Source organism: Xyrauchen texanus, chromosome 17 (genome assembly GCF_025860055.1).
Source record: "Xyrauchen texanus isolate HMW12.3.18 chromosome 17, RBS_HiC_50CHRs, whole genome shotgun sequence".
Taxonomy (NCBI): Eukaryota; Metazoa; Chordata; class Actinopteri; order Cypriniformes; family Catostomidae; genus Xyrauchen; species Xyrauchen texanus.
In genome coordinates, this window is record NC_068292.1 from 44,908,678 (window position 1) to 44,923,001 (window position 14,324).

At 37.1% G+C, this 14,324-nt stretch overlaps 1 protein-coding gene across 2 annotated transcripts in view; it reads left to right on the forward strand.

Annotated features, from left to right (window-relative positions):
• The first annotated feature begins 1,714 nt into the window (after positions 1 to 1,714).
• Positions 1,715 to 14,324, forward strand: part of LOC127658066 (5-azacytidine-induced protein 2-like) — a 14,195-nt gene continuing 1,585 nt past the window's right edge. The window contains exons 1-7 of one of the 2 annotated variants that reach the window (XM_052147162.1): positions 1,715 to 1,848; positions 4,305 to 4,521; positions 7,127 to 7,243; positions 7,327 to 7,426; positions 8,144 to 8,286; positions 9,944 to 10,005; positions 10,569 to 10,702. In XM_052147162.1, the coding sequence (XP_052003122.1) occupies positions 4,312 to 4,521; positions 7,127 to 7,243; positions 7,327 to 7,426; positions 8,144 to 8,286; positions 9,944 to 10,005; positions 10,569 to 10,702 (766 nt within the window). In that variant the 5' untranslated portion in view covers positions 1,715 to 1,848; positions 4,305 to 4,311. Of the gene's footprint in view, positions 1,849 to 4,301; positions 4,522 to 7,126; positions 7,244 to 7,326; positions 7,427 to 8,143; positions 8,287 to 9,943; positions 10,006 to 10,568; positions 10,703 to 14,324 lie in introns of both variants that reach the window. The other variant, XM_052147163.1, reaches the window with a different exon arrangement.

Sequence of the window (14,324 nt, forward strand, 5' to 3'; positions counted from 1 at the left end):
TTAATACATTAATACAAAAGAACATACATTTCAATTGTTGTTAGCTAATGAGGGAACACTTTACAATACGGGTGCATTAGTTAAGCATTAATTAATGCTTAACTAATGCACAGTTAATGTATGACTCATGAGTAACTAAGCCATTAATTAATGCACAGTTAATGTATGACTCATGATTAACTAAGCCATTAATTAATGCTTAACTAATGCACAGTTAATGTATGACTCATGAGTAACTAAGCCATTAATTAATGCACAGTTAATGTATGACTCATGATTAACTAAGCCATTAATTAATGCTTAACTAATGCACAGTTAATGTATGACTCATGAGTAACTAAGCCATTAATTAATGCACAGTTAATGTATGACTCATGAGTAACTAAGCCATTAATTAATGCACAGTTAATGTATGACTCATGATTAACTAAGCCATTAATTAATGCTTAACTAATGCACAGTTAATGTATGACTCATGAGTAACTAAGCCATTAATTAATGCACAGTTAATGTATGACTCATGATTAACTAAGCCATTAATTAATGCTTAACTAATGCACAGTTAATGTATGACTCATGAGTAACTAAGCCATTAATTAATGCACAGTTAATGTATGACTCATGAGTAACTAAGCCATTAATTAATGCTTAACTAATGCACAGTTAATGTATGACTCATGATTAACTAAGTTGAGGCACATGACTATAAACTCATCATTAAGTAATTGTTGTAATTAACACATATATTTGCCATAATTAAGCATGTATTAATGCATATTAGTGCACCCAGATTGGGTGGAAGTTCAAATACACGGCTTCAGCACTTTGTGGTAATCAACACATTAATTAACATTATTAGTTCATGTAATAAATTGTTAATGAATTAATCCATGTCTTCAAAAGTGATATGATAGGTGAAAGTGAGAAAGAGATCAATATTTAAGCCCTTATGTACTATAAAGTCTCAGTGTGCACAAAGAACGCAAATTGCCAAAACCAAAGAAGAAGAATGTGAAAGTGAAAGTAGAGATTTATAGCAAAAAAGGACTTTAATTTTCAATACTATTAATGAACTTCTGAAGACATGGATTAAACCACTGGAGTCGTATGGATTACTTTTATGCTACATTTATGTGCTTTTTGGAGCTTCAAAGTTCTGGTCATCATTCACTTGGAGTGTATGGACCTACAGAGCTGAAATATTCTTCTAAAAATTGTCATTTGTGTTCTGCAGAAGAAAGAAAGTCACACACATCTGGGATGACATGAGGGTGAGGAAATGATGAGAGTATATTCATTAAAAGAAAATAAATATATTCCTTTAAGGATTTTCCTGATCTGTATCTCCTTGAGATTAATACAGTTGAATATTTGTATGCATCACTTTTACAAACGAACTGAATACTTTGCGTAGTTCACTTTACATACATATTCAATGTTACATTGTCTGATGCACTTCCTGTGTTTATGTGCACGTGCCGCCACCGTGTGGTCAGCTGCGGTTACTGCAGCACAGCCGCACATTAGAAGCGCATCATCACACAATAACGCTCATAAAGGTCATCACAAGACCAGTGCGTCGGTGTGTACTATTGAAATAAATCTGTCATCTCTGTGATTAATTGTCACACTAACTCTGCCCCTCTCCGTGGGTTTGATCCCAGTGCATTTGTGTTTTCGCCGGAAGTAGAGTCGTCATAGATGTTCACTTCCTGCAGTTTGTGTTTGTGTTGTTGCTTTATTTTGTCGTGTGTGTTTGAGTGTCATCTCTCTAAAACACCGTGTTTTTACTCTGTATCATGGTTTATATTTATATACCACTCTGCTGTCTAATCTGACTGCTGTCTGGTAAGTGTGTCACCTCTTAGTACACTAGATAGGGAGCACAATATTGAGCTACATATATGGCAACATCTTTAACACAAACGTTACATTATATCAAAGGAAATAGAACCTTAATACATAAATGCATGTATAAAGTGGTGCTTGGCGGGAGTGCTGACACTTTCACATGTTTACATTATTATTATTCATCTCAGATGATGTAAATATGAATGTTTGTCGTGTTTTGATTGTTAGAAATGTTCTTCATTATTCATGTAACACCCACAAGAGCTCTTTGATCTTGTTAATGTCACACTCAAGCCGCTTTCTCTTTCTGTTTGAAAAACAATGAGTCATTTCATGTCAAAGAAAGCTGATTTTTCAACATTAGTAAATGGTTTAGGTAATATATAACATTTGTTATGTTGGTTAATAGTTATTAAAATACCATAAGCTAATGTTTACATATACTGTGCAACTTTTAATGTCAAATGGATTTATGAATACTGTAAAAGTTCATTGTTAGTTCATGTTATCTGTTGTTTTTGTGAAGTGTTGCTGTTTTAAAATAATATTTAGGAAATTCGAGTTTCGTCTTGTGGACACTTTATTAAAAATACTTGAATCTGGCTGATTTAGAGATCAACTTTTATTATTATAGACTACTTAGAAAGTGGACAAATGTGTTTTGCATATCCAAAGAAAAATATAATAATGCATTTAATATTGTTATTAATAAATCATAATAATAACAATAATTATTATATTTTTTTGTCATGCGTAAAAATGTTTCAGGGCCTGTTTTTGGTTGAATTATGACAAATATTTGATTGGATATTCATTGTGAATATTTTTTAGTATTTAGTATTTTTGTCAACATTATTATCTTTAATATTCATTTCAATTTAAAAGTACTTTATTGGCATGATTGTGTTTACACACAATACAATACAATAAAGAATAGTAATTATTAGAGGTCGAGCAATAGTGAATAAAGTGGCGGGAAAGACCGATAACCGATTAGTTGCACGATAGTTTTTAAAATAGATTTATAGAATGTCAAAAAAATAAATAAATCTTTACTATGACGGACGCAGACAAAGAGTCGTATCATGCATAAAAACACAGATGCAGTTTATTGTTCAACCAAAATCCCCCAAATCACATGAACAAATGAAGATTTGGTGGATAACGCGGGACTTCTACGGATAAACAAGCCTGAAACACACCGGGGACTCTTATTTTGAAATGGCGAAATTATGAAAAAACTTTTTGCTGATAAAGATAGTTCCAAAAAGCAACTATCGGCACCGATTAATCGGTAAAACTGATATATCGGCCTACATCTGGTAATTATAAAACAGCAACAGATGGGGTCAGCGAGTATTGACGCTGGCTATCACCGCTGGAGTCGTGAGTTTGAATCCAGGGCGTGCTGAGTGACTCCAACCAGGTCTCCTTAGCAACCAGTTTGGCCCGGTTGCTAGGGAGGGTAGAGTCACATGGGGTAACCAAATTGGCCCAGTTGCTAGGGAGGGTAGAGTCACATGGGGTAACCAAATTGGCCTGGTTGCTAGGGAGGGTAGAGTCACATGGGGTAACCAAATTGGCCTGGTTGCTAGGGAGGGTAGAGTCACATGGGGTAACCATATTGGCCCGGTTGCTAGGGAGGGTAGAGTCACATGGGTTAACCAAATTGGCCTGGTTGCTAGGGAGGGTAGAGTCACATGGGGTAACCAAATTGGCCCGGTTGCTAGGGAGGGTAGAGTCACATGGGGTAACCAAATTGGCCCGGTTGCTAGGGAGGGTAGAGTCACATGGGGTAACCAAATTGGCCCGGTTGCTAGGGAGGGTAGAGCCACATGGGGTAACCAAATTGGCCTGGTTGCTAGGGAGGGTAGAGTCACATGGGGTAACCAAATTGGCCTGGTTGCTAGGGAGGGTAGAGTCACATGGGGTAACCATATTGGCCCGGTTGCTAGGGAGGGTAGAGTCACATGGGTTAACCAAATTGGCCTGGTTGCTAGGGAGGGTAGAGTCACATGGGGTAACCAAATTGGCCCGGTTGCTAGCGAGGGTAACCTCCTCGTGGTCGCTATAATGTGGTTCTCGCTCTCGGTGGGGCGTGTGGTGAGTTGTGTGTGGATGTCGCGGAGAATAGCGTGAAGCCTCCACACGCGCTACGTCTCCATGGTAACGCGCTCAACAAGTCACGTGATAAGATGCGCGGATTGACGGTCTCAGACGTGGAGGCAACTGAGATTCATCCTCCGCCACCCGGATTGATATGAGTCACTACGCCACCACGAGGAGTTAGAGCACATTGGGAATTGGGGAATTGGTCATGAAGTCACACGGCAGGACATTTCAACTTCCCAAAAACAGACAAAAGATTTGTCAAGGCTGCCGAGAATCTCAAAGTGTCCAGAAATATTTGGATTATTCGGCCTGATAATTTTTGGTTATGTGTTGTTTAGCAGCTCTGGAATGGATTTCCCCGCTGTGGATGATGACATCTGTATCCTGAAGCATGAGTATGGCCCGACCGAGAGCCCCATGTCTGTGTGCTCCGGCGACGAGTCGGTGGCATCTCACTTCGCCCTGGTCACGGCATACGAGGACATCAAGAAGAGATTACGAGACACGGAGAAAGAGAACGCTCTGCTCAAAAGACGAGCTAAACAGCTCGAAGACAAGGTTGGTTTAAATCTATGATGAATGTGGATGAAGATGTTGCTGACATAATTCCTGTGACTATCAGAACTTTCTGCGTGATGTATTGACGTGTTATAGCTCATTTTTATTGACGTGTTATAGCTCATTTTTATTAATGTTATAGCTCATTTTTATTGATGTGTTATAGCTCATTTTTATTGATGTGTTATATAGCTCATTTTTATTAATGTTATAGCTCATTTTTATTGATGTGTTATAGCTCATTTTTATTGATGTGTTATAGCTCATTTTTATTGATGTTATAGCTCATTTATATTGATGTGTTATAGCTCATTTTTATTAATGTTATAGCTCATTTTTATTGACATGTTATAGCTCATTTTTATTAATGTGTTATAGCTCATTTTTATTGATGTGTTATAGCTCATTTTTATTAACGTGTTATAGCTCATTTTTATTGATGTGTTATAGCTCATTTTTATTGATGTGTTATAGCTCATTTTTATTGATGTGTTATAGCTCATTTTTATTGATGTGTTAGATCATTTTTATTGATGTTATAGCTCATTTTTATTGATGTGTTATAGCTCATGTTTATTGATGTGTTATAGCTCATTTTTATTGACGTGTTATAGCTCATTTTTATTGTTGTGTTATAGCTCATTTTTATTGATGTGTTATAGCTCATTTTTATTGATGTGTTATAGCTCATTTTTATTGATGTGTTATAGCTCATGTTTATTGATGTTATAGCTCATTTTTATTGATGTTATAGCTCATTTTTATTGATGTGTTATAGCTCATTTTTATTGATGTGTTATAGCTCATTTTTATTGATGTGTTATAGCTCATTTTTATTGATGTGTTATAGCTCATGTTTATTGATGTGTTATAGCTCATTTTTATTGATGTGTTATAGCTCATTTTTATTGATGTGTTATAGCTCATGTTTATTGATGTGTTATAGCTCATTTTTATTGATGTGTTATAGCTCATTTTTATTGATGTGTTATAGCTCATGTTTATTGATGTGTTATAGCTCATTTTTATTGATGTGTTATAGCTCATTTTTATTGATGTGTTATAGCTCATTTTTATTGATGTGTTAGATCATTTTTATTGATGTTATAGCTCATTTTTATTGATGTGTTATAGCTCATGTTTATTGATGTGTTATAGCTCATTTTTATTGACGTGTTATAGCTCATTTTTATTGTTGTGTTATAGCTCATTTTTATTGATGTGTTATAGCTCATTTTTATTGATGTGTTATAGCTCGTTTATTGATGTTATAGCTCATTTTTATTGATGTTATAGCTCATTTTTATTGATGTGTTATAGCTCATTTTTATTGATGTGTTATAGCTCATGTTTATTGATGTGTTATAGCTCATTTTTATTGATGTGTTATAGCTCATGTTTATTGATGTGTTATAGCTCATGTTTATTGATGTGTTATAGCTCATTTTTATTGATGTGTTATAGCTCATGTTTATTGATGTGTTATAGCTCATTTTTATTGATGTGTTATAGCTCATTTTTATTGATGTGTTATAGCTCATGTTTATTGATGTGTTATAGCTCATTTTTATTGATGTGTTATAGCTCATTTTTATTGATGTGTTATAGCTCATTTTTATTGATGTGTTATAGCTCATTTTTATTGATGTGTTATAGCTCATTTTTATTAATGTTATAGCTCATTTTTATTGACTTGTTATAGCTCATTTTTATTAATGTGTTATAGCTCATTTTTATTGATGTGTTATAGCTCATTTTTATTAACGTGTTATAGCTCATTTTTATTGATGTGTTATAGCTCATTTTTATTGACGTGTTATAGCTCATTTTTATTGATGTGTTAGATCATTTTTATTGATGTTATAAGCTCATTTTTATTGATGTGTTATAGCTCATGTTTATTGATGTGTTATAGCTCATTTTTATTGTTGTGTTATAGCTCATTTTTATTGATGTGTTATAGCTCGTTTATTGATGTTATAGCTCATTTTTATTGATGTTATAGCTCATTTTTATTGATGTGTTATAGCTCATTTTTATTGATGTGTTATAGCTCATGTTTATTGATGTGTTATAGCTCATTTTTATTGATGTGTTATAGCTCATGTTTATTGATGTGTTATAGCTCATATTTATTGATGTGTTATAGCTCATTTTTATTGATGTGTTATAGCTCATGTTTATTGATGTGTTATAGCTCATTTTTATTGACGTGTTATAGCTCATTTTTATTGACGTGTTATAGCTCATTTTTATTGATGTGTTATAGCTCATGTTTATTGATGTGTTATAGCTCATTTTTATTGACGTGTTATAGCTCATTTTTATTGACGTGTTATAGCTCATTTTTATTGATGTGTTATAGCTCATTTTTATTGATGTGTTATAGCTCATTTTTATTGACGTGTTATAGCTCATTTTTATTAACGTGTTATGGCTCATTTTTATTGACGTGTTATAGCTCATTTTTATTGACGTGTAATAGCTAATTTTTATTGATGTGTTATAGCAAATATTTATTGATGTGTTATAGCTCATTTTTATTGATGTGTTATAGCAAATATTTATTGATGTGTTATAGCTCATTTTTATTGATGTGTTATAGCATTTCCGAACTGATGCCCCTCCGTCTGAAGGACCACAGTATATGAACAAAGCTTTCAGTGCTTACCGCGGTATCTATATTGAGAAGGAAGATTTACAGATGGAGCTGAATACAGTGGTATTTCAGTACTCATCCTTCTCTAGATTGACACACAGCCTTCTAACGCACTCAACCAACAAATATTTTGCATTGTCTTCCAGAAAAAAGAGAAAGTGGAGCTGGAGCGGGTTCTGACAGAGCAGCTACAAGCCAAAGAGCTCGAACTGTTGCAGCTGAAATCTGAAATTGACACGAGTCAAGGTACTCTTTAATATTTACACAATATTTAATATAACACAATATTGAGCCAAACAAGAAACGCTAGATGTGTTATTTTAAAGAACTGTACATGTTTACTAAAGACTGTGATGCAGGTTGCGGTCACACAGTGCAAACAGTTTTAGACCACAAAAGAGGAAAGTACCGGATAGTGCTGCACAAATTATTTTGAATTCTGGAGCCAAAAAAGGGTAATATACCCTCTTACTGTGTGTGAGTGTGTGTTTGTGTGTGTGTGAGTGTGTGTGAGTGTGTGTGTGAGCGTGAGTGTGTGTGTGTGTGTGTCTTTAAACTATGGAAGTCCGTTATAAAAATACAAATTATTACATGTTCACAAAAAGTGAAATAAACAGAAACCATTTCAATCTTTATTGTGTGAAAATGAAATAGCTCATGTTCATCCTAAAATGACGACAGTCCCACAGTTGTGACGTCATTTCCAAACACCTTCACCCCTAATAAAGTTTTGTCAAAAGTTATTGTACTGGTTAACCAAGTGTATAAAAGTGTCAGTGAAGATGAAATATGAGACAAAACAGAGAAATATCACTTGTGAGTCATTTTGCCAAAATTCACAAACATTGTATTTTAGCTAGGACAATTTATCTCCATATATTGAGCCTTTAATCAGACGCTACACGCATGATCTGAGCGGCATTCAGTCTGTGATGTGTTCATTAAACGTGTCTCTTCTCTCAGTGATGAGAAGTCTGAACACGGCAGATGATTGGCAGGTGGACAGAAGCGGCAGTGAAATGAAGATCGTGTCACTGGAAAAGCAGCTCGAGAGATTACAGTTAGAAAACTGCTCGCTGGACAAACCCTGCGGGACCGCTGGACACGTGAGTCTCAGTCTGATCTTGTGAGGATGTTCGATGAGGGACGCACCTACACTTCAAATACTGGGAACTGTTTCTGTGTCATGACTGATAACCGAAAACAAACCCACAGCATCCTGTTTGCACTGTGGGCGCGAGTTCTTCAGAAATACATCGAGTAAATCTGAACTGTTATTTCTCTTCACCCCAAGTGAAGTTAGGCAGCTCGACACTTTAATGGACAGTAGAAAATAGAGGTCGACCGATAGTGGATTTCGACGATACCGATAACCGGCTGATAGTTTGAATCTTTTAATGTTTTTAAAAATTTATTTTCTGAATGTTAAAAAGCAATCAGAAGAGGAGGAGTTGCTCTTCTGATGGGACTGTAATATCGGTCCTGATGTTGCACCGATCGCAGGTTGCCAACGGTTACGACCCAAAAGCAGATCGTCATGGTCCTGTTCAAGCTGGAATCCTGCAGCGGGTATTGCGGGAAACTTTCAGTGTCAGTATCAGGATCATCATGGATGTGTTTATGATGTGTGACAGATATTAAAGAAACATTGATGCGTGTAATATCAGTGTTACATACATGATACATTCCTCATATTCAATATTTTAAACAATCATCGCATGTAAAGCATCGCCATGACAACTGTATTATGTCCTGAATATTTCTCCAGCAACTTTTAACCACCAACTGAACTTGATCATCACTCAAATTTATTTTAGTGTCATAATGCAAATTTACATGGAGTCGTGAGTTTGAATTCAGGGCGTGCTGAGTGACTCCAGTCAGGTCTCCTTAGCAACCAAATTGGCCCGGTTGCTAGGGAGGGTAGAGTCACATGGGGTAACCTCCTCGTGGTCGCTATAATGGGGTTCTCGCTCTCGGTGGGGCGTGTGGTGAGTGACTCCAGCCAGGTCTCCTTAGCAACCAAATTGGGCCGGTTGCTAGGGAGGGTAGTGTCACATGGGGTAACCTCCTCGTGGTCGCTATAATGGGGTTCTCGCTCTCGGTGGGGCGTGTGGTGAGTGACTCCAGCCAGGTCTCCTTAGCAACCAAATTGGGCCGGTTGCTAGGGAGGGTAGTGTCACATGGGGTAACCTCCTCGTGGTCGCTATAATGGGGTTCTGTGTGTGTGAGTGTTTATAACTATAATTTAGTATAAGTATAATTACACGATAATATCGCTAAATAATTTTAGCGGTAATTAGCGTCCATCAGCTATATCGGTAAACTTATTGATGCTACTTTGTCGTAAAAAAAAAAAAAGCTTTGGAGGGAAATGTAGTTTGTGATAAGCACAGACATGAAAGAGTCATGTGTAAAATCCTGTGTGTTTGTTGTGCAACTAAAATAAAGATTTAATGCTGCAGCAGCTCACACAAACACACGAAACATGCGCTCTTACAATCATGTCTGGTCACAGAGGAATACTAAAGCAACTATTAGCACCGGTTAATCTGTACCGATATATCAGTTGAGCTCTGGCGGAAAGGAAAGACAATGATTAGCGTTATTAAACGTTATTCAAGAAATAAGAAACTGGGTAGATGAAGCGACCGATCGTGCATCCCTTCTGAAAACCACTTGAACATGATCAAACACAACAAAAATAGACTTAATATTAATCCAAGTGTGTGTCACTCGTGACAGCTGTCGTGTTCTTCACAGGATGACTCTGAAAACGATGTTCTTCACGATGAGCAGCAGCACGATGTGTCGACAGACTCCAGGTATTCATTAATGCATGTGACCCTCCGATTGTGTGCATGAACTTTATTTATAAGAATATATATTACTATATTACACACACACACATTACACAAACACACACACACATACATTATACACACACATTACGAACTTTATTTATAAGAATATATATTACTCATAGATATGCAAAACAAAAGCTTAAAGTGCACTTTAAGTGCAGCGCTGAAGACAGCCACTAGAGGGAAACATTGTGCTAATTATCACACACATGATCTCATTCAGTTACTCTCATAGTATTGGGTTACTCTCATGATATTGGGTTGTTTCAGGGGCGGGGCTTGTGGGGTCTGTATGGGGAATCTTTAATGGATAATTCACCCAAAATTGAACTTGTCATAATTTCCCTACGTTGTTCCTAACCTGTACGGCTTCCCCTCTTACGTGGAGCACAGATGATTTGCAAGTCTCAATCAAAACAATAAAAATGCTTCTCCAGTAATCACTAATGATTATAAACGTCAATTGATTGGTCGGAAAGTGTGAAATGGCTGCAGAGATGATCTGCTGTATTTGTTGTCATCAGGACGCTGGCCATCGTACAGTCGTATCAGGACGTGCTCGGTGAAGTGTCACGATTGCGTTCAGCCATTCGATCGCAGTCTGATCTGGTGAGGAAGCTGCGAGAGAGACCACCACTGCCGCCCACTCTCAGACGAGGTGAGACAACTATACCAGCAGTACACACACACACACACACACACACACATATTACACACACATTACACACATTATACACACATACATTATACACACATACATTATACACACACACACACACATCACACACACACACATATTACACACACACACAAACATTACACACACACATATACACACACACACATTATACACACACACATATACACACACACACACATATTACACACACACACAAACATTACACACACACACATATACACACACACACATTATACACACACACACACATTATACACACACATACACACACATATTACACACACACATATTACACACACATTACACACACACATATATTACACACACACACACACACATTACACACACATATTACACACACACACATATACACACACACATATTACACACACATTACACACACCCATATTACACACACACATATTACACACACACACACACACACATATCACACACACATTACACACACACACATCATACACACATATTACATACACACATTATACACATACATTACACACACGCATATTACATAAACATACATTATACACACACACACATACATTATACACACATATATTATACACACACACACACACACACACACAAACATTATACACACATACATCACACACACACACATTACACACACACACACACACATCATACACACATATTACATACACATACACACATAAATTACACACACATATTACATAAACATACATTATACACACATACACACACACACACATTATACACACACACACATTACACACACACACACACACACACACACATTACACACACACACACACATCATACACACATTATACACACATACATTACACACACACATATTACATAAACATACATTATACACACACACACACACATTATACACACACACACATTATACACACACACACACACACATACATTATACACACACAAACATTATACACATACATTACACACACACACACATTATACACACACACATTACACACGCACACACACACACATCATACACACATTTTACATACACATACACACATTATACACACATAAATTACACACACATATTACATAAACATACATTATACACACATACACACACACACACACATTACACACACACACACACACACACACACACACACACACACACACAGTCAGCAGCAATACTCCTGGTGTGGGTTTATTCTCTGTATTCTCCGGTGTGTTTTGTATTATATTGTGCAGCATGTCAGAGATGTATAGATATGAACTTGCTTTGACATCGGGTGAGGTGCAAATGATTTGCTGCTTGATATCATCAGAATGTGAATATAAATGCATCTGTGTTTTGTGCCCGTAAGCAGGCGTGCCGTTATATTGTGACACACAGACGGGAATGTGAGTAGAGGTGCAAATGAGAACGAGTTACAATGAGGAGGAGCTGCATGTGTATTTCAGATGTCCATATATTCATAACACAATCATTTCTTCAGATCAGAAACCTCGTGAACTGTACGAACCGCTTCCTCTGAGACGTACACAGTACACACTAATGCACAGGCTGTGCTGGTCAAAATAGTATTCTGACTGTACTCTGTGGTGATCTGGTCCAGGTCAATATTGACCCCAAAATTTACCCCAAATTGACCTCTGTTCTAACACCTAGTGAGCTGCCTACTTAGGTAGTATTTCAAGGCATCATCACTTGAGGCAATATAATTATGCTGCCTTTTAAGATAGCTTGGAAGGCAGCTTTATGGAATAGTAGCTCCCTATATAGTGTTCCAAAATGGTCCCTTGTTAGGTTGCATTTCGGTAAGATTGCTGTCTTAGGGGCTGTTCACACGGGACGCGCTAGTGGGTGTTTCTTCATCTTCGGACACTTTTATCAGTGTGGACTTGTAGACAGTTCAAACACGTGTTCACACTCTCATTAGGGTATTTAATTAATCCACTAACGATGTTCATCAGTGTGTGTTCATGCATCACAGGAGATTTGTGTCATTGATGACATTTTTAACACTCTTTAAATAGAACATCTGGCTAATTTTATAGCTAACATTTTATTTTCTCCGTAATAAACCAAATTCAATTATATTTAATTGCATAATTTGGCAAAATTACAGCTTGTTTGGACATGCCGACCAATAAAAAAAGTGATATTTCATACACAGACACACACACACACACACACATATTACACACACACACACACACACACACATTACACACAGACACACACACACACATATTACACACAGACACACACACACACACACACACACACATATTACACACACACACATTACACACAGACACACACACACACATATTACACACAGACACACACACACACACATTACACACAGACACACACACACACATATTACACACACACCTATTACACACACACACACACACATTACACACACACACATATTACACACAGACACACCTATTACACACACACACACACACATATCACACACACACATACATATTACACACACACACCTATTACACATATACACACATATTACACACATTACACACACACACATATTACACACAAACACACATTACACACACACATATTACACACACATATTACACACATACACACATATTACACACATATTACACACACACACATATTACACACAAACACACACATTATACCCACAGACACACACACACACACACACACACACACACACACACTTTTAAATAATTAAATAAAATGTTATTAATTAAAATATTGCATAATAGAAAGATTAATTTCAACCCCCAATCAGAAGTCGCAGATCATTTTGTAAGTACTCAAAAGTCCCCAACAAGTAATAATTACTGTAAACAGCCCAATGTATACATAAATACATTACCAAACATAAAGAATGAAGGCCTGGTAAACAGTTTTTAAACATTAATCTGTTTATTTGAACCGGTTGATGAAAGCCCCCTTAATGAGCACAAACCATGAAAATGACCTGAACTGAAATGGTTGTATTTACGGGACCCTTTAGAGTTACGGGACAGTTGTGGTATCGTTTGAAAGAGACACTTTGGGCTTTATTTCACAAGTTTCACAATTAATATATGTTGTTATTTATTAAAGTTAGAGAAGCTGAAGTTTATAGTAATGGAAATATTTTGTGCTGAACATGTTTGTGGCAGGGCGGAGGGCGGGGCCGGGTCGTGATCCTACACACCCGGTCCCGTATTAGGCTAATCAAGCCTCACTAGAGGGATAAAGGTGGACTGCAGAGGATCGTGCGGGAGAGAGAGATCGTTAACGGACATGCCCGTCATGTGTGTGTTTGTCTTCTGTTTTAGTTTATTATTAAAACTATTATTTATATTGTCAAGCCGGTTCTCGCCTCCTCCTTTCCATTAACCACGTTACACTGGTGCCGAAATCCGGGAAGGAGGAGGAATACGCCATAGTAGAGTTCTGGCCACTACCGTCCACCCCAACGGAGCAGCCGCGGCCATCTGCCGGGGGACGAGGAGCTCAGCCGCCTGGAAGAGGATGATGGCCGTGAGGGGAGAAGGGGCTTGCTGCCGACCGCCTGGAGCGGGA